This window comes from Hetaerina americana, unplaced genomic scaffold (assembly GCF_022747635.1).
Source record: "Hetaerina americana unplaced genomic scaffold, ioHetAmer1.1.p SCAF_115, whole genome shotgun sequence".
NCBI classification, from domain to species: domain Eukaryota; kingdom Metazoa; phylum Arthropoda; class Insecta; order Odonata; family Calopterygidae; genus Hetaerina; species Hetaerina americana.
This window is the reverse complement of record NW_027286237.1, coordinates 220,902-242,665: the sequence shown is the minus strand read 5'-3', so window position 1 is coordinate 242,665 and position 21,764 is coordinate 220,902. Positions and strand designations below refer to the sequence as shown.

Here is a 21,764-nt window from a genome sequence, read left to right as displayed (position 1 = left end):
CAACAACCCACCAGATATTAAGGTTAACTGAGAACATCACAAATGGTTTTAACAAGGGAATGATCACCCAGGCGGCCTTTCTGGATCTGGAAGCTGCGTTTGATCGAGTTTGGTCAGAGGGCTTACTCCTCAAGCTCACTAACTCACCGACCCCGACATACCTCCTAAAGATTATCAAGTCCTTCCTGGAAGGAAGAACCTTCCATGTCGACAATGCCGGCTGCATTTCAGAGAGGAAGAGCATCAATGCCGGAGTCCCACAGGGCTCCGTTCTGTCGCCATCACTATTTTCGGTATACGTTAACGACGTGCCACGTAACCCTGGCGCTGAAATATACTTATTCGCCGACGACACCACGATTACAGCAAAGGCCACAAACCCGTCTTGGGCGGCGGATAGGCTACAGTCCCAATTAGATACCCTCAATGAGTGGTTGATCGACTGGAAACTAAAAGCAAACAGTAAAAAAAGCGTACATATGACTTTTAGCAGGAGGCCAAAGGCAGGAATCGGGCCACCCCTCTTCCTTGGTAACGACTGTATCCCTAGAAAAGAAAAGGTAAAATACCTAGGAATAACTATCGATAAAGGCCTCAGATGGACCCAGCACATCAAACAGGCCATCGGAAAAGCAACAGCAGCGGCGGCAGCGTTAAAACCCATCATGCAACCAAGATCACCGTTAGATTTAAAAACAAAAAAAATCATCTACACGGCCATGATCCGTCCTCTGCTAACCTACGCAGCGCCAGTATGGCTACAAGCCGCCAAAACTAACCTTAACAAAATTCAATCGACGGAGAACAAAATTGTCAGGAGATTCGTCGGAGCCCCTTGGTTCATTAGAAACAGTGAGCTGAGAAAGGACCTAAAGTTAACGCCAATCCTGTCCATTGCAAAAAAGATGGCTACAGACATGGAAGCTTCACTACGAAGCACCGAAAATCCCCTCTTGACTGACCTATGGAGTTACTCTCCTGGAGAGTTGACAACGCACAAAAGACCTAAAATAGGAACAACAGCTCATGTCCCTGTGCCACACTGAACTTACATAAAACTAACCCAAGGAGGAATAACAGGGGAAAACGCTTACACTAGCTTTTTAAAAGAAAAAAAAAGAAAGACATCAACAAGAAAAAAAAATAATAATAAAAACTAAAAATACAAGCAAACAAACTATCACGAAGGAAATATAAACAGAAACTCACCTTAAGAGACGCATGCTGTAAACAGCTTCAGCTGGACGCAGCAATACAGACGGTCAAGCGACCGAGATAACGCACGGGCACGGGCAGGTACATTTTGCAGAGAAGACAGAGAATATATAGTCATACAGCCGGTAGGGGTCTTAATGCAGCGTTTTTACGTATATTCGGGATTTCCCCTCTCCCTCCTGACCCACGCGTCCCCTTTACTACCTCCCCCTTCCTGAGATTACGGAGTTACTAATCCTTTCTTCTAGTCCCTATGCTATCAGCCCCCTTAACCACCTCCGGGCCAAACCCCGCCCCCCCTCTGGGGTTTCCCCTCTTCCACCCCCTAACCCTCACCTCAGACCGTGGAGTTGTCTCTCTCTTCTCCCCCCCCCCTTGTTTCCCCCCACCCCCCAAATTTTGTGTGACTATATATTCTCTGTCTTCTCTGCAAAATGTACCTGATGGTGACGTGCCACGTCGAAACCTAGGTCGTCCGTCTAATAAATCTATGTGGAATTACAAAGTTTCTCTTTTCATTATGTTAAGTCGATTCCATGAAGTCACGCCCGAGACAACTAATTATAACAATACATTACTTATTACATTCATTTAGACGGTGAACATTCCTAGTAGTCCTTAGTACTCCATAAATCACGGACGATTTTGGAAAAAATCGTAAACAAAGCCAGAAAAAAATAAATCTACGCGCATTTAGTTTCAGATAGTTATTAACAATGAAATTTCTCGCATGGCAGAGTTGAGTTTATATTAAGATAAATCATTGTATGACAATGATTACTTTTTAAAAGGTTTAGGGAAGATGAGATATTTCGTATGCGTAGTTACCTGCCACTTTCAATGGTCTAATGTAAAATAACTAGTTGAGCTGAATTTATTTTTGGCAAAAGCAACTCACGTTGGCAAAACTTTCTCTCGCTATATTCCACTATTACTTGAATTTTCAAGGAAATGTTGTCGAAAGCACGTCTTTCCGCATAGTCATTGATCGTACAAACAGGATCATACTGAATCTGTCACCTTTATCTCCACAAGAGGAGAATGGCAAATGTACCTAAAAATCAGAGGTGAATTTCCTTCGGTCACAATATTAGAACAGTCAAAATAAACGTAAAATCAACAGATTCCAAAGTCAAATTATGGAAATTATCAAGAATTCATCAAAGCAACTTCACAATGCATTTCCTCTGATACCTATACATTACTGTCACAAACCAATTTAAAAAATTACCATGCCGGTACCGTATATTACGTATACCGTATAATACCTTTAACAACTAACTCATCGTTAAATTTGGCCTTTCCAGCAATTATTTAGCACTTAATCGAGAGAATTTACAAAAATACATAGAGGATATCAATATCATAGCTATTCATTTTAAGGCGGGATCAAGCACTTTGGGGGCAACTTTAACCAACAATAAAATACGCAATGCAAGAAATTACGCCACAAAAAAAACATCATCTAGGTAACTACTGATAATTCGAGAAAATCTTGGCGCACCTCAAAAAGAAATTCATGCGTTACCATTAAAACATCGATGAGCTTCTATGCAGGAACTTAAGTGATCAATTATTTTTGCCCTTCGCGTCAAATGAAGCGAAAATATAACTCAATCGAACTTTTCCTCGAGCGTAATTTCTACAGATATGATGATGAGAGATTTTAAAGAATTTTACTTAGGGATAGGACAGAGATAAACCTATACCTAAGGATCAAAAATAGAACAGAGAGATACATATGCGTCTTATTCTGCAATCCGCGACAAGGGCGCGTGGCAGGGGATACTCGGTCACCATGTTAATTTGTGAATTTTAAATGTGAGTAACTTTTTGTTTTCGGGCAATTTGGATTGCGATACGAGATACTTTCTGCACGTTCGTGAATTGAGTGAGAGAAAAGAGATTATTTAAATCACTCTGCTCGGCTGTCAATTTGCCCTAATACTTCACTGTGGTCTACCATAGTAATACTATCAATGTAATTAGGAGTACAAATATTTCTCTCTGCCCAAGCGCTACTCGTATTTGTCTAGTAATTCAAATCTTTTATGTAATTTTATTTACAGAGACTCCAAACTTAGAATTGAAAGTCCAAACTTAGAAATTTTCTGTTCGTTCGTGAATTAGATCCTTCCGTGAAGGGTCCCAAATGCCCGACGCGTATTCAAGGTGAGGTTTAATTAGGGCGAAATACTATTTTTTTCCTTTCAGTATTTCTCCCATTATCCGTTGTATGAAACGAAGTTACGTTCATGCAGCTCCGAAGGTGCTATTTAGAGATAACCCAGTTATTGGGAATCCTTTTTTTTCGAAATACGAATGGAATTTCTCTTCATAGAATGACCAAAAAATATAATAATTAGTGAGGCAAGTGGGGATAAAAGGAACTTCAGCAACCTCTAGCGAAAATTACGATGATTCGTTGATTTGGAATGCCTTGTGCGTGCTGAATGGCAGATTTCATTTATTCTACCTAATTAAGAGTACACTTTGGACGCTCAAAAAAGACTATTTAATTCTAAAACATCTCGAGAACTACCTCTTGTTCGCCCTTTTCTTCATGTCTTCGTAACTTCTGCTTGTCTTTATGCTGTCTAAAAAGCCTACTATGTACCACGCTTAACTATCTTTCTACCCTCATCCACGGTATTCAGATTACCACACCCTTTCAATATTTCGTCCAACCAAAATTTCTGCCATTTTCGGAATTTAACAAGTAATTTACTCTTTGCTCACCCCAATCAAAACATCATCGTTTCTCTCTTTGCCTGTCTAACTTATTTTCTCCACTCTACTACACACCCAAAACCCTCTCATCTACGTTCACCCTCTTGCCTCACAGACACAGTTTTACCATCAATAAGACATCTTTGCTTCACATATTTTATTCAGTGTACCGTCATAAATTCTCTTATTCTTGCAACTGCCTCTTTCACTAACGAAATTCTTCTCTTAATGTCCTGATTACTGAGCCCCTTTTCCTAAAATAAAATGCGGCCTAAATATATGAACAGATTCACCTGTGCTAGTGCCTCCTGCTCTAATGTTTAACTTTCCTTACCAACTCGTCGCGAATCTCATTACTTTTGTTTTCCTGCGGTTAATCTACACCCCATACCTTTCAAATAATTTATGTCAAGCACTCAATAATAACTGCAATGACTCCCTTGGACGTCTGACGAAAACCAGAAAGCAGAATAGCAAATGGCCAAATGTCAAACCCGATTACGTAGCCGCTGTGGCCCATGGAATTCAGAGCAGTCTATCGAAAAAATATATGGGTCATGTTTCTCGAGAAGTGAAGGAGCTCTCTTAAAATGAGAACTCTACTATCCCTTTAAGATTGAGCATCTAACTTGCCTCCCGTCTTTCGGGATCACGTGAAGTAAGGATGGACACGTTAAGGCCGTGGACGCCTTCCATCTTATATTTTCAAATACGCCTCGTTTCTTTATTTAGCACGATGAAAGATTCACTTGAACCATGGACCGATGAAGATGGATGATGGCTAGCGCCAAACTCCAAATTAGAGTCTTTCAACTTCGCAAACTCAAGGTATTGGACATACTTCTGAGTCCCTCTCTCGCCTATCATCATTTTTCCAAGGCTTGAGCTTACTGAAACATCAGGCAGACAGCTGAAAGGACTAGGCACTAATTGGCCCACTTAAACATACCCTTACCTAATATAAAGCGACTCGTTCCAAGAGGGCCAATAGAAAACACAGGAAAGTCGGAACGAATACGTTTTTAACGCGATGGCCAAACACGTTACTCCCTCAAATTTTGGATGAAAAATTCGAGAAACATCCACGAATAATTATACACACTTTCAATTCCTAGATAGGAAGTAAAAAAAGAGAAAACCAACGCCAGGATTCTCGAAAGAGCACATAGTTTTGTGTAGCGATTTGATCAGAAATTATTTAGATAAATTTTAGATCACCGGAAACCGAAGAACATCCCCATATTGATTCGCTTGTATTCAACCATTCTCGCAATGAACAACACTTGTCAAAAATATTATATCATTCCATTAAAATAGCTATGAATCCGTGCTCCTGCCACAGTTTAGGTCTTAAGCTTAGGTTTGCTTAGACCTTAGGCTTACCCTCAGTTCTTTGATGTGAACAATCAACAAGTTTGGTAGGTTTTTGACCGTCAATTCAGTGCGAGTCTTGTTACTGACAGAAACATTATTATAATAGGATCAATTTACGTTACCTTTTCCCATCACTTCAAGGCAAACCTTCTGATAAGATAATAAAGTCCATAGAGCCTATGACAACAGGCTAATATGGTTTTCCCAGCCTACACACTCATGTGAAGATATTTGTGTTACATTTTTAGTGCAAACATTCATACTGTTTTAAATAACTATAATAACATACCGTACTAATCACTATGATAATATTGAGTCCTCTCACAAGTCCCTAATTACTAAAATAATTCATCTACTTTCTTACAGTAAATGATGACGTTCTCCTCTCCCTCATCATTTACTTTTACTCCTCGTAGAGGCAAAATGAAAACACTACAATTCCACAAATTAATTTTCATTTTCACCTATCCAAGGCCATGGTTTCACTATTGTGTGGTATCATCAGTTCAATATGAATTGCGTATCTGTTGCGAAATATTTACAAGCACGATTCGCAATCCATCTATCACTTTGTAATTTTGTCCTATATCCAGCAGATTTGGTTATACATTTTATGGGCAACACCTCCGATACGACACCTCCAAAGAGCTAGTGTACGGCAAATAGAAACTAGGACTATTTGACCCTAAGGAAAACGTCACGGCGTCAGAGATGGCAGAGGCAAATTGGGCAGCGCCTTAACAGGATAGTCTTTTTCACTGCATTCTTATCTAAAATTGAAATAAAAACTATATACATCAAGAAAAATGTACACTTTGAAGAAGCTAACTTTTCTATGATAATGATGTTTAGGGCGAATAAGAGGGTCATCTGCATATCCTGCGTTTAATCTCAAGTCTCACAAATAGCATCAACCACTGTTTTTCATCTTACAAGAAAGGAAAAAGGGGAAAACGTTTTAACGAAACCGTCGCCAATTCTGATTTAATTTTTTAAGCTAACCCGATAACGAGCGAGAGATTGAAAAATTAACGCGGGCAACAATTCGATTAAAAAGCTTTTAAGCCTTGATGTCATGAACACGAGTCTAATCCGGGGCTTCAAACGAGAAATTACTACGCGAGACATCGATTAATCTCATTTCGTTGTCGGGATCGTGGTCAGTGGCATAAAAAAAGCACTTTAAAAACATAATAGACTGAAGTCCACTCTTATTAATCAAATTCAGCTTTTTAATTTATCCTGCATATCATTCAAATACTAAATCTCACCTCGAAGCAAAATTTATGAACTGAATTTATCCGGATACTTACTTGAACAATCATAAAGGGTACTATTGCGAATAAAAGTGTTACCCTCAACATTTAAAAAATCTTTTTGGGTTTAATGCCTGCCCTTCTATAAATGCCACAACGAATTACGAATATTAATTTGCCCGTCGAAAAATATATCAACTGTAAAAGAAAACTAAGTTTAAAAATACATACTCATCATAAAAACACAAGCATATCTTCACGGATCAATATTAAGCCGCAATAGATATCTATTCAGTGCACAAATTATTAAATTTACCACATTTTCTGGGAAAAAGAAGTAGTTGATGCCTAATCAATATCCGAGAGTTTCCTTCGCGTGTCCAAACCTGCAAGCACAAGCGTCCCACTTACTATCATAATTGGACCGGAGTGGGCTTAAGATTCTTTGGCGCTTCAAGTAACTCAGTCAATTTACATTCTCTACTGCGAATAAATGAGCACAGCCGAATGTAAGCACATGGGTGTGACTAACTTGAGCACTGGCGTTCAAAAAAAATACTCCCTTATCTATATTATTATATATATCTATTATAGCTCCCTTTCCGCATTATACACGGTAAACCAAAACACCACTTAGAACGGAAAAAATACTAATGCTCCATTTTGAAATGAAATAATTGACTTTGTAATTCCACACACTTTATTTTTAAAAAACACGACCCAGGTTTCGACGTTGAACGTCATCGTCAGGTGGTCCTCATAGAAGCACGCTGGCTATGTATACCTTAAAATATATACCTTTAAATATATACCTTTAAGTATATATACCTTTATATATGCCTTCTAAAGGTATATATAGCTAGCGTGCTTCTATGAGGACCACCTGATGATGACGTTCAACGTCGAAACCTGGGTCGTGTTTTTAAAATAAAGTGTGTGGAATTACAAAGTCAATTATTTCATTTCAATATGTTATGCAAATTCCATAAAGTTACGCCTGAGACAACAAATTTTACTAATTTTTCAATTGAATAAGTTGTTCCTTATGATGAAACCAGCATAAACGTAGATGAGGGTCACGAGAGGTTGAAAGAGGCAAAATGTTGAGAACTAATTCAGTCTTTTTTCATAACACTAAAACTACGCACTGTGATTGAACCTATACATCACGGGTAAAAATAACTTCCAATTAACAGTTAATACTAAGTGTTTGTAAATAAATGTTTGCACCGAATTTCTCGAATAATAACCACATTTATTTTGCTATATCAGAGAAAATTTGACTTGTAACATTTAATCGATACTCCTGTGGCACCACGGGCCAAAATATATCGAACACGATCAGATGAGCGAATGAAACGATTCATAAAATTGCAGCGAATTAGATCGGGATTGAAATTACTAATGTTGCTGCGAGCACGTTTAAAAAAACATTGGGTGACCACGATGAACAATGGAGGAATTCTATTAGGAACTCTGAATAGGCGGCGCATTCTTCGTCAAGTTTAATGTTAAAGCCGTAAATTTCGCGGAATAGCCACCATTAATTGCAAAAAGAAACTATAAAAAAAAGTTCCCGCGAACTCGTCGGTAATCCTTTCTCGGCTATCCACAAAATGAAACCATCCCTATCCTTGCAATACCCACACGCGTAATGATCCAGTAAAATTGATAGGGAATAAAGGAAAAGGGAACTAAGCGGGCCCCTTGGTCATAAGGGTAAGAACAGGCCACGTCGTCCGTAATCTTTGGCTGGCCCTCAATCCAACCATATTCCGACCTCCGAAAACGCGGACGACGGCGAACTTCGTTTCATCTTTCCTAAGCGTCGGCTTAAATCCCACGCATCTGTGCACTCGACATGGGCTATCGATCGATTCGGTCTGATTCAAGAGAGAGGACTGGAAAAGGAAAGGTATATATTAAACATATATAGCATTGCCTTTTCCTGACTAACACAGTAAATTCCCAGGCTCTTTTCTTCAAAGTTTCCACTGATTTTGATTATATTTTTTTTAAGACTCTCTAAATTACATATAAAATGCAAGCCTCTGTAAAATTAACCGATTATGTTATTATGGTAATTTTTCTGCGCACATCATTAATTGTAAACGAATAATACGAGCCGGGTTAAAATGGAGGAGTGATAAATAGGGGAAATACGGAAGTAGAGAGGGGCTTAGAGCGACAGTGGAAAATCGGCCAACGGAAAGAGTTTTTTCATGACAACCTTTACTGAGCGTGTGAGAATATTTTTGAACAGATAAACGATGTTTTTAATGGGGCCATACACTAAATAATTGCATATTTCCATATGAATTCATTGGCTGTTTTCACATGATGCTCCGAAATTAACGATCAACTTAAAGACTAGAATTCAGTTCACCAGAGTCCAACATCTTGATCATGCAAGTTCAATCAATCAATTCTGAGAAATGTGCAGACAAAAGATACATTTTTATAGATGTAGAAAGTATAAGTGATTCCTTGCTAAATGTACAGCTCGAAAGAAGAGCAAAACACACACACACACACACACACACATATATATATACATATATTTATATATACATATATATACATATATATATACATATATATAAAGATATATACATATATAAATATGCACGGCTGCATATATTTATATATACATATATATACATATATATATACATATATATAAAGATATATACATATATAAATATATATATATAAAGATATATACATATATATATAGATGTATATGTATAGATATATATATATATATATATATATATATATATATATATATATATATATAAACCATAAACACAGTAATCAACCCGAAGGTCGGTTTAGAAGGTGATGGTAGAGATCACCCAGTACTGAGCCCTAAACGGCTGGTGAAAATTCACACATCAGGGTAGGGGGGCCAGTTCCTTTCCCTGTGCCGGTTATTATTTCCCAGGAAGACCACTTTAGCTTGGGTGGAGCTGCAGGTGCCCAGAGTGCCTTGCCCGGGATTCGAACCCCGGACCTTCCGGTCAGTAGTCAAACGCTCTACCCACTGGACTACCGCGACCCATTATATATATATTAATATATATATATATAACCATTTATCACCCAGATTTTTCGAGTTTCTAGGATTTTCCGGCCAAGCGGATATGTTAATTATTTCAGGGGAATCTATCCATTGAAAAATTTGGAGAAAAAAAGCAAACCGAAATGGTAACGATATCAGACCCATGAGAGAGACAGACAACTCAAAGTGGATTGAACCGAGTCCCATTCTGCAAGGAGCGCGAATCAGTTTGTCTAGTGATAATTGGAAAAATACACGTGCGAGTTGATAACAGGGAGGATGGGGGATGCTGAATCTTTTGTCCTCCGAGTTCGCTAACTCAATTTTCCATACCTCCCTCCACTTCGTGTCTGCATTCAGATTGTATTTTGTTTGCACTGTGTTTTATTTTCAATGTCATCATGAAGTTTCATAATGTTAAGCCGAATTCCACAGAATTCATAGTACCCCATGTATTGCCAGCTTGAAAAACCTAAACCTGAGATCAGGTGAATATTTAAAATCACATCTCGAAGTGTATTCGTCAAGATGTCCAATATTTAAGGTTTCCAATTGCTCAGTTCTTGTAAGTAGTATTTTTCAATATAAAACAAACTAGATCCAATTCTACAACGCTCCCTTAAACGATCTGAACGGCCCAAATCAAAAATATTTAGACATATAAAATAATATTTAAAAGCAACCATCGCAGTTCGATAAATTTCCACCCAAAAAGACAGGCGGCATCACATACGCTTAAAGTTACAGAATTGGTGTTACCATTCCTTCTGCGGAAAATTACTAACTGTAATAGAAATCAACAAATAATTTGAAATTTGGGTTCCATCCCATCACTGAAATACACTGGAGTACACACACTATTAATATTTATGATACAAATTTGCGACGACCAAAATTAAAATTCGAATTCGTAAAAAAACATATTACGCGGTATGAGAGTAGCAGTTGAAAGGAGAGGGAGAGATGCAACCTTCCACAGAACAAAGTTTCTGATTTCTCCTGGTAAACTAGCTGTAGTGAGTATAAATATTGTGAGAACATTTGGAGGATACCATACCGATACTATGTTTCAGATTAGAGCGCAGGGAAACGGTTCGAGATAACTTGAAGGCTTTCCAAATCAACAGGTTTCTTCCGCAAATTCGTATCTCAGGCCGCCATTTTAGGGTTTACTTTCAAATTCGGGTCAATTAAAGGGGAAATGCGTGAATGGAAGCAATTAATAAATCAACACTCGCAAAAGTTTGGAGGACGCTCTCGGAAATAAAAGTAAAGGGAGGCTAATTAGGTCGCGAAACGAGATATTAACCAACTCGCCGGTATTATAAATTTCCCCTGAAACTCGGTCGCATTCATTCAACCTAGTGTTTCTCATATTGGGAGACAATGAAAGTGATTCATGTAAACAATAAATTGGTCAATATATTAGCTTATTACGCACAAATCAATTATTGCACGGTATGAACGCAACACTGGTGTACTCTTTTTATTAGTCACCTCTTTCACTGCGGGAGTTTTTATTTAACACCATAAAAATTAACGGTTCTCTAAAGTTAATGAACCGAATAATGCAAAGCATAAAATCTAAGTCAAAGGAAAAAGGATATTACTTTAATAATTAATCTCTACCCCTCGACTAAGTGCAACTTCAATCAAAACACGCAATGCCTCGAGCATAATTCAAGCCAAGAAAATAAATTGAATCCATTCTGGCAGTTATAATTTTAATATATGAGGATCAGCCCAGTGAAACTCCGAAAAGTTGGCTAAAATTTCAAATGTGCCAAGTATCTATTAGTTCGCAATAATGATAGGTATAGTTCGAGGAGTCCCCCACCGTTGGCAACATGATGCCAGAACGCAATAATATGGCGAAGCAACAGAGTAAAAATGGCGGCTTTACTTTCAGCAGGCACCGCTGAGGAAGAGCGTCTTCTCATTCGTTTATTCAGTAGTAAGGAGTCAAACATATCGAAATTAATGGGCGAATGAAGGGTCAGTGCGCTAGTGCACATCTGTCAATCAATCAGTGATGCGTATGTAGACTAGGAAGTTCCTGAAGAACGTATTACAAAACTGTACAGCATGCAACAATGCTGTGACGGGACTCCTTTCAAACAGCTCAAGCACACCTCTTCCACATCATTTAAGAGCCCTTTGTCCTCCAGGCAAAGGCGATTTACTCAAGCTCACTGAATTCAAAGAACACAGAACCGACGTACCGATTACAATAAGGTTACTTAGGTGGTGTTTCAACGAGTAAGTATTAATTTTATTGTCACACAAGGTGATTCAAGTACTGTCACATGGAACACACAACATAAATCTAGACGCCATCAAAAAAAGGAAATTCTCGTGTAAATCATTGAATAATACAAACCTTCAATTAATTAAGCATTTAACACCACTAAAACAAGGAAAAAGGTTACGGCTATGAAGGAAATAGGACAAAACTATGTCACATTCAAATGAAAATCATCTGTACATTTTATTGATCACACCAGAACTCGCTGATAATAAATGGACGTGAACGAACCTGCAGCACTTAAAATCCGCGCAAATATCTTTTCGACCTCCTCATAGAACCGATTTACACCTAAAGAACTTTGAGCGGAATGACCTTGCATGAGATATACTATACGATTTTGGAACAATCCTTCAGCCTCGCTGCAGCTGTCAAATTAGGCAAACGCATTTCTAAACTCAAAACTTTCCCGAGCTCTTTTCCCTCGTAGATAGATAGTAACAAGAATTCTAAATAAATTTTAGTTTCCAATAAAGTTTCCAAGAAATTCTACATTCTTAAAGTCAAAAACTGAATGTAGCATGGATGTACTACCTCCTCAGTTTGGTAGGATAAACTTACGGAAATGTGAGTCACACATATGAAGAAATATCATGTTTATTAACATTTATAATTATAAGATATACAGATACATAGGATATATATTCTCATAAAATATCGTAGACACACAAAGTGCATTACAAAAATCTTTTATTCTCAATAACACATCATAAAAATACTTCCGTAATAATATAAGAGCAACAGTTGAAAAAAACGGTGGTATAAATTTAAATATAACACGTTTAAGTGAACTAAGACAAAAAAATAAACTTGGACTAAAAATCTGACTCAAAACAGTCGTATACAAAGGTGCAAACTAAGTCATGTGTCGAGGACTTGCAAAACAATTACTAACGGATAAAATTAAGTAAATGGAAACTTAAAATCTGAGGCTCTGAAGGATAACTTTCCCAAAGACTTAATTCTAGAAAATTCATGCAGTTAAGTGAAACTAAAAAAATGAAATTGCAGAAGATCCTCGACTTCGCCGTTTGTAACGTAATGATGAATAAAAAAGTTATCTGGTTTAGCAACTTTCAGCAAAAACCTTGATATCACAAACAATATAATTTTAATAAACTTCTAATTAAATAAGTACTTTTAGGCCATCAACAACAAGGACGTCACCCTTTTCATTCAATCGTGTGCCTCGCAATTACAAGGTATTTGGTGTAGCATTGCATCTAACCCTTAAAACTTTACTCTCAACTGACTTTTAGAAACAACAATCAAATGACATAAATCTTCATACTGCTAATAAAATTATATTAAGTCGATGGTAACACAACATACTTATAAGAAAAGGTAAAAATAGCACGAAAAATTATAAATAATAAATTCGACAGTTCTACTAAACCTCTCGTTTGATAACATTTCCCCATTTTAAAATCGAGGGATCAATGTAAATGTTGCTCCCACAAAATTACTACTTTCTTAAAAAAAAACAGGTTAGAAGCAGGAACACACCAAAATTTGGCAATACACAAAGTGATTACGGCAGGATTAAACATTTTCCTGTGACTTTGAGAAAAAGTAATCCTCCAATGTGCAAATATTTTAAAATAGAAAAACTTTCTATATTTCTATGATAAAATTTCGAAAAGGATTAGCAAAATTCTAGATAGCATACACACTTTGACGATTGAGCTTCAAGCAATAAATTTACGAATTCAGGAATATTTGATCTCAATAAAAGTCCAGGATCATTACCGCTAATACTTTCCCTACAGCAGTAACAATGCACCAAACCTAATGGCCAAGGACGTAGGATAGGATAAGTAACGGAGACATACCCTCATAAAACCGGTTGGGACACTTTTATCATCAACCATAAGTCCCGCGAAAAATTTCGCAACGTTCGTCCTTTTAAGTACCCCAGCGCTACAGAGCAGAATTACTTCATTCCTTATTATGTATTGGCTCTACGAACTAATCAACTTGATTGCAGAGTGCACCTTGTTAAATCTGCTCGCTTGCAGGGCACTGCGTGTTAAAGCAAAGCGATCACGAAATGTCGTATCTTGGCAAAATTATATTTTCAAATTTGAGGAAGCACGAGAAATGTTTGAGGACGAAAAGTTCTAAATGACTGATTAGTGCAATGTAGATGAGAGAGTGTGGAATATATGAAAGATGTAGGGGCGAGATAAAATATCGAGTAAGAGCTATAAAAATATATACCACGACGGCGTGCCACATTTTGAGCAAAAAGAGTACTTCATCTACAGATATCATCAAAGAAGAAACGAATGGCAGTTTCTTACATACATTATCTCATTTTGATTGCAAACACTAGGCTCGAGAAAGCGATCTAACGTCGATTAAAGAGAGTTCGACGGCACAACGCCATCTTGTACCGTTCACTGCCACAAATGGCCATTCGGAAACCGAATAGTCAAATCAAATTTGAACGAGATCTTTAACCATGACCCCAAACTATTCCGGTTCTGATCCAGGATTGTATGAAAATGACTTTGCAATTTCGGTTCGAAATCACGGAAAACATCTCACAGCCATTAAAATCAATTTTTCAAAAAATGCAACACTAAGGAACTTATTGTACCCATTCAATTCAAATAGAAAAAACGTACAAAAAGCGTTAACTTCGAACTTATCCGATGCGCAACAAAACCATCAGTGGCGAATAATGTGCGAAGACATGGCACACGGGTATTTTGGAAGCACCAAACGGTAATGCATGCAAACACCCATTAGTCTGAAATATTCGTATGCCAGACGGGAACAGTTCAGGTGTTGAAAGAAGACGTCGACGCTGGATTCGTATTTAAACTACATTACAACCATCGACAGCTTCCCCAACCCCACTTCACCACTATCCCCACGGGCGAGATGGAGGGGTTCGAAGTGTCATAAAAAGCAGGTGCAGTCCGCAACCGGTTTGGCTGCGTGCTGGTTCCGCAGGAATGGTATCCCCGGCCTTTCGTGAGTACCGCAGAACAACCGGCCACGCCTTTTATTTAAGTACTGAGAGAAGAGCGGCTTCTGAGGTTGCGGAAAGCTAGCACGGTGATCCCGGTTGCTGTCGCGGCAATGGCCCTGAAAAACGATTGAAAAGGCATCAAACCACACCCCCCTCTGGAAATGATAGGATATTCGCTAGCTCAATTCCACATGTTAATAGAATCTACACGGTATCTTGCGTTTACTAAAACGACGCTAGCTAGATAAGGTTTATACGACAATGCGTATTATAACTGATAAGCATATTTTTCAATGCAGGGATTGATGGGGAAAACGCAACAAAGACGGGTAGGATTTACAATCTTATTCCTCGTTAGCGGTAATGATCGAATTAATATTTTAATATCACGATTGGAATATTTATAATCAACAAATGTAACAAGAGGCCGAAACATTTTCACAAATTTTGCTTTAGAATCCAGTAGTACGCACGAGAAATTCATGAAATCCTAAACCCAAAAAAAAAAAAAAATACTTTGTCCTCCTCAATGACAACTCTATGACCTCAAACTGAAAAACAAAATACGTAGCACATGGACTCAGTGGAAATACGGAGGCGAAACAATTCATGTCTGAAGACTTACAACAAATAAATTCTCTAGGGACTAAAATCAAGGAAATATAATACTCACATGTGCAGTAGAAGAGAAATCTTGGAATGGGTGCAGGATTTCATTTTAGTCACACAATAATCGTCACGATAACTGAAGGCCTTCAGGATGGTGTAATAACTGGAAAACATCAAAGGAAGGTAAAATATATATTATCATATTTTAAAAGTTCCGCTAGAGAATTCGAAAATACTTTTGAGACTGGGACTGGACAGGAGTCCGACGCGGGGTTATACGTACGTAGATGAGTAGGAGTGTTTTTGTACAAGTGTAAATACCGGATATACTCGAGTGTACATCAATCGCGTGCATAGGTCGACCCACGAATTTAGAATTAAAGTTCATATATTTTAAATATCCCGCGGATAAGTATCGAAATACAAACAATTTATAATTACATACTTCTTAATAATACATTATTCATATTCTACAAGTACTATAGAGCGGAGGAAGAGGGCCACTGAGGGGTGGCGATAAAATTGAACAAATACGTAGTTAGGAAGAGGAGAGCATTAAATTTAGAGCAAGCGAGTGGTAGAATATTATTAGTATACAGAAGTAAAAGCTGAACCAACGAACTAAGTCTATGTTCAGGTCTAACTAGTCTTGTAAATTTCTTTGATAAGTCACTAATGACTCTGCTTTTCCCCTTTCTCTTATTCCCTTATAACCTTGCGTGGCTTAACAAGTAGGTAGCAGAAAAGAGGCACTAGTTGTAATGCTGCATAAAAGTTACCATTCCAACGAGTAAACATGATCAAATGCAAACGTGGTCATTTGAGGGGCGGAGCAATCAAGCATTTAACTGACACAGGAACACAGGAAATAAAATAACTAAACGTAATACGATCGATCAGATAGACAAGCATATTTTCATTTAAGGTTTTATGGGAATGGTAACCACCAAAGGTGGGTGCGTGGGTATTTACTGGGCCTGTTCCGCAAAGAGAGATCATCCAATTTTGATTCACATTATTCATCGTGCAAAACTTTACTTTTAAGTCATATTGCTTAATGTGTAATGCACAGGCGGTAAAGTTTCATGTTTTTGCCTCCATCATTACGCCAGCAGTTATTAACATTACCCTATCCGCTAAAAAACCCAACTTTCTGAAAAGTGATGAACGAATGTACAGGTTACCTGTCTATTTGCGCTACCTGTGCACCTGTAGATACCCCGGTATTATGTACACTCACTGTTGAAATGTAGACAAGGGGCTCAAATCCAACTAAGACGTAAAGGCGTTGCTTTGCTCTTTGAGTTTGTAAATTAATGATAAGTGAAGGAACATTGTAGCCTAAGACTTTAGGGCAGAAGAAACAGAAACATAAACACTAACTTGATAAATCAACTCTCGCAGATGAAAAGGCTGGAATCCTAAATCGGCATGACTCATTATTAAATCAATGAGTTTTGATGCAAGATAAATTTCAACATTTATAATTCATTCGGCATATGTCCGCCATCAACACTTTAACTTGGAGACCGTGATGACGGTGTGTGGAAGGAGAGGTTCGGCAAACAGCATTTTACGTATCGCTGGATTTCTGTATAATTTTATTATCTGGCAGTTGAACGTGTCGTGCGCAATTATCCATGCTTCAGCGGCCATGAATTTTTTGAGAGAAAAAATATTCCTTACATCACTCTGTGCGACGGGTAATTTCTCTTAACTCCTCACTTTGGCTTCGCCGATCAATGGCCATTTGGGGGGACAATTTTTCCCGCAATGTCGGCGTTAAACTCATTTTAATTATTTGGTATTCTACCGGTTAAGGTAGGTTTCGGACCGACACAGCCTACAAAATTGTACGAAACGTATTTAATTGCCTCTGCTAGCAAAAAACACAACCTATCATCAGACAATACAATAAATCCCTTTTCAATTCCGCATACTTCTTTCCTCTCTTATTTCCATCCAGCAGCCATCCATAGCAGCTAGGCTAGGAATCACTCATGGAGCGAAGGTTAAATTACAGATTGAAGCTCTTGCATAAATTGAAAGGAGGTATCTTTAGCAGTGATATTGAAAATGTATTATTACCCCCATCGTACTACGGTAGGAGAGATCATGTTAATAAAATTAGAGAGATTAAGGGCAGAACAGATAAAGATGACATTTTTCCACAAACGATAACGAATCAGAATAACGTTGTCTGACCACGGTAGTATCATTTTCGTGTAAAAATTAGTCTGGTGTGTATACACCCCCTGCCCTACACGCTAGCGGTGGCTGCCGGGTTCATAAATAAATCCTCTCTCCTCCCCCACAATGCCTATCACTACTTCGTTTGTTTCCCTTTTAGTCCACTTCACCTTATCCATCTTTCTGCCCACCCATATTTCAAACGCCCCCAATATAAGCCTACATCCTGCTCCAATGACCACGGTCACTCTAATTATTTGTAATTATCTAATGGTTAGCTTTACGATCGTGCTCACAGGAGCTGTTTGTGTGTGTTTATGTATGACGTTTTCTGTTTGTCCACTTGGGTGCGTAATGAAATGAGAAACTTAAACTTAAAATAAATAAATAAAATTCTGCGTAATGTTAAATAAAAAATCATAATCCTCTGGGGCTGGTGGGCGAACACCCCCAGCCCTTGCGACTTATTGAAGGATAGGATGTAGGTCCAAAAGATGACGCGTAAAACCATGGGATTGAGACACATCGGACAAAGCAGCACAACCTTTTTAGCAAAGAAGAAAGTACACGGCAGTGACTTCACAAAGCACGATACAAAATCGAACTTTGGCGGGCATTTGTTCGACTACCACTATACCTGCAATTTAATCGCAGATGTGTCAATATATCGAGATTTTAAAACCTGGAAAACGGACGCGAAAGAGCAGATGAAAAATTTAATGCACAAAACTCAATCACTTTCGTCTCGAGTGGATACGCGTAATCCCGTCAGCCACATAAGAAGATAATGAAGCAATAGTATATCCTATTATTTTAGAAATATAATAGGAGTGAAAATGGAAGTAAGGTCACATGGTAAATAGTATGCTAAAGACACTACGGGAATAAATGGTGGAGTAATGTAGTGAACCGACCTTCGGAGTTGAACATCAAATATAACTACCGTTACGTGACCTGCATAACGCAATTTAAACTAGGTTAGAGAAATAAAAAATTTCGCCCAACGTGGGGCTCGAACCCACGACCCCGAGATTAAGAGTCTCGTGCTCTACCGACTGAGCTAGCCGGGCTGTTGCTGTAAGGTGCGAATCAAACAGTATACTTCATAACATTCGTTAGGAGTGCACTAGTAAATACTGCACAGACCATCGGGATATTGTACCATGCAAGAATATAAGCCTTGGTAACGGTGCTGATGGCAGATGGTGAATAATGGACAGGGCAACAAACGAGGAATAGCAGAAGAGAATATGGAAACACCACTGTAAGGGAAGTAGTAGGCAGTTGGATATACCTTGACAGATAATAATATAATGAAGAGTACTAAGGGGGCACGCAAGGAGCTAATTCGCCGAGCATGTAAATATGGATGCAAGAAGGAAGTTTCTTTGCGTAAGAAAGAGAGCACTCGATATAAACAAACTTAGGATACAAATAGGATGATAAAATATAGGATCGATGATTTCGCAGACAATGAAAATGTTTTGAAACGTCATGTCACATGATATTGAGGGTTTACTCTATTCTCCCATTTCTCTCCACACCTGCAACTCGTAGCCTAGCTTGAACTTAAACCATCACCCAGAACATTCCACAGGGTCTCTACTAGTATACGGACCACGCAGGAACTCCGTTAAGAAACATTGCTATTGTACTCTACTTATCACATCCTACTAAAAAAATCTTTCAGGTGATCGTTTGGATATTAATACTGGCAGAAAATTACGTTTCGCTCAGGAATGTATCAGGTATGAGTGAACCGCACTCTACTATGAATGTGAGCTAATGTGGAAAGAAACAGCCAAATTTTTATTACGGTTGCCTGTTTCTTATGTCAGGATTCAGGACATTTACTTGCCTTGTCTAGTGATGCACAAAACAAGCTCTAGAAGGGCAGCAGAATGATTCAAGCATTCGTTTTTACAGCATACTGTTCATGATGTGAACACACCTTGACGGAAATGGATAATAAATGGTAAATATAATAGTTAAGAACACATATTACATTCCCCCTCAACTCACTTCAGGATGGCATCCTAATACCCTTGTACCATGTTGCGCCACAATGTTGTGTAAATAAATGTATAGCGCCAATGTATTTGTGATTGATCAACTTGCATGAGAAAAATGCAAACCGGTAATTAAATAGTGGTAGTGTTGCATGTGAGTCCGCCCTTTTCAATCAGTCTTCTTAGTGCAGTAGTTATTATCGATATAACATTCCTAATGTGCATAATGGATATTGCATGTAGGGGATCCGGTAGCCCCCATCCTCTTACCCATTTGGAGGAACAATGGGTGCCATGTATATGTGGAAGAAGCAGAGTAGATTTAGAATTGTTGGTGGCCTAACATCCCCCGCCCTAACATCCTTGCGACAGCTTGTAGGGTAGTGTATACATAGACAGATAATTACATTAATTGAACATTAGAGGTGACTTCAACGCATTAATGTTACACAGTGGTGCAGGGTGATTCAGGGTTGATGGAACTGGAAATATTATTGAAAAAGTGGTAGTTTTGATTGTGAAATAGCTGTCGACATTCTGCATGCCTCCATCCCACTCAACCTTCTTCGATCTTTCTCTTTTATTTAACCCTTTAACAATCCCAGTACCCAAAAATGGAATGGGATTTCACAGTTGAGCCCCAGCGATCCTCTCACTACTCACTTCTTGATCCTCACAGCTTTAATCAGTCATTACAGACCACCTTTTGGTCATTCCACTGAACCTCTACCTAGTGCTGCTCCCCGTGATATAAGCACAGTTTCCTTGGCAAGTATGTGTTACCAGGAAAGTTATTATGGCTTTCATGCCAAAACATGGGACATTCAAATAAAATTCCTCACCCTGAGAACCCGGGCTCAGATTCTGTGGGTGGAAGGAAATTTCCAGTTGTTTCCAAATCCATACTTGGGGTGATATGTGGTGAGCAATTCAAGTGGAGTACACCATCTGTTGGATGGGACAACATTCTCAGTTAACTTTTTAATATTCTGTTTCATCAATGCTAGGTGCATACCCCATAAGTGTTTTCTACAAGTAATATCTCACATGAAACTATTTCATAAGGCCCAACACTTAGTTGAACACCTTTGAGTGTTTGATTATAGGTCTTTTCATCAATTTTCCTTTTTTAAGAAGAGTAATACAGTGGATCTTATGCATTTAATCCTATGTCAAACATAATTCACTGACAATTTGTGAATTCCATGCAATTCCCTTAAAAGTAGCTTGTAATCTCCATTTTAGCAAGATATTTCTCCATGAATGATGGTGTGGCTGGCTAGAAGATCAATGCTGATATTTGCCTTCAATAAAATAACACTCACGCACAGTGTCCCTATTATGCTTCCTTGAGGGATACCAGAAAGCGGTGTACGGAGTTGAAGTACATTTCATCAGTTACTAGGCTTTGTGCAGAACTGGAAACAAAACCTTGAAGTCAATTTAATATCCTATAATTTGCTCAACGCCCTGCAATTCATATATCAATTTGGCACATGCAACTTTTTTGAACTCTTTCTTTAAATCTGGAAAGATCACAACGATTTGTCTGTTTCTTTCTCCTTATTTTAAAATATTATGTATGAAGAGTCCCAATTGTGCTTTCATCATATTGTTTTTTTTGGAATGTTCTGCCATGCATTGAGCATATTTTCAGATAACTGTTTAAATTTTAAGTATGGTCAATGGCTGTCTCAGCAAAACAAATGAAAGGGCAAAAAATAAAACGCACTCCTCACTCAGCCCATGACAGTGTAATCAGCAAGAAGAACTAAACTGAGTTTTTAAAAAATATACTCACTACGCAGGGGAAATTCCCAAAATAACTATGCAATAAAAACAATAATAACAGAGAAACCTTCAATGCAATGAATGCAAATGTCTCGAATGTTTTTTATACTACCTCGGTCAGTCACCTTCAGCAGTCGGTTTCATTATGATGTCAATCATTTGTGTGCAAAGTAGAAGGGACCCTTCACTTGATTTATTAAAGATGACAGTAGAGGCACATGAAATAAATATTTTAGAAAAC

At 38.1% G+C, this 21,764-nt stretch overlaps 1 protein-coding gene and 1 non-coding gene across 2 annotated transcripts in view; both read right to left on the bottom strand.

Moving 5' to 3' along the window:
* Positions 1 to 12,644: 12,644 nt before the first annotated feature.
* Positions 12,645 to 21,764, bottom strand: part of LOC139685470 (pre-piRNA 3'-exonuclease trimmer-like) — a 32,516-nt gene continuing 23,396 nt past the window's right edge. Inside the window, exons 12-13 of the mRNA XM_071582487.1 lie at positions 15,598 to 15,696; positions 12,645 to 15,040 (exon numbers count right to left, since the gene is read on the bottom strand). Of these exons, the coding sequence (XP_071438588.1) occupies positions 14,962 to 15,040; positions 15,598 to 15,696 (178 nt within the window). The 3' untranslated portion in view covers positions 12,645 to 14,961. The remainder of the gene's footprint in view (positions 15,041 to 15,597; positions 15,697 to 21,764) is intronic.
* On the bottom strand, positions 18,721 to 18,793 carry TRNAK-CUU (transfer RNA lysine (anticodon CUU)). Its single transcript has one exon. It is a non-coding gene; the product is annotated as a tRNA-Lys (tRNA).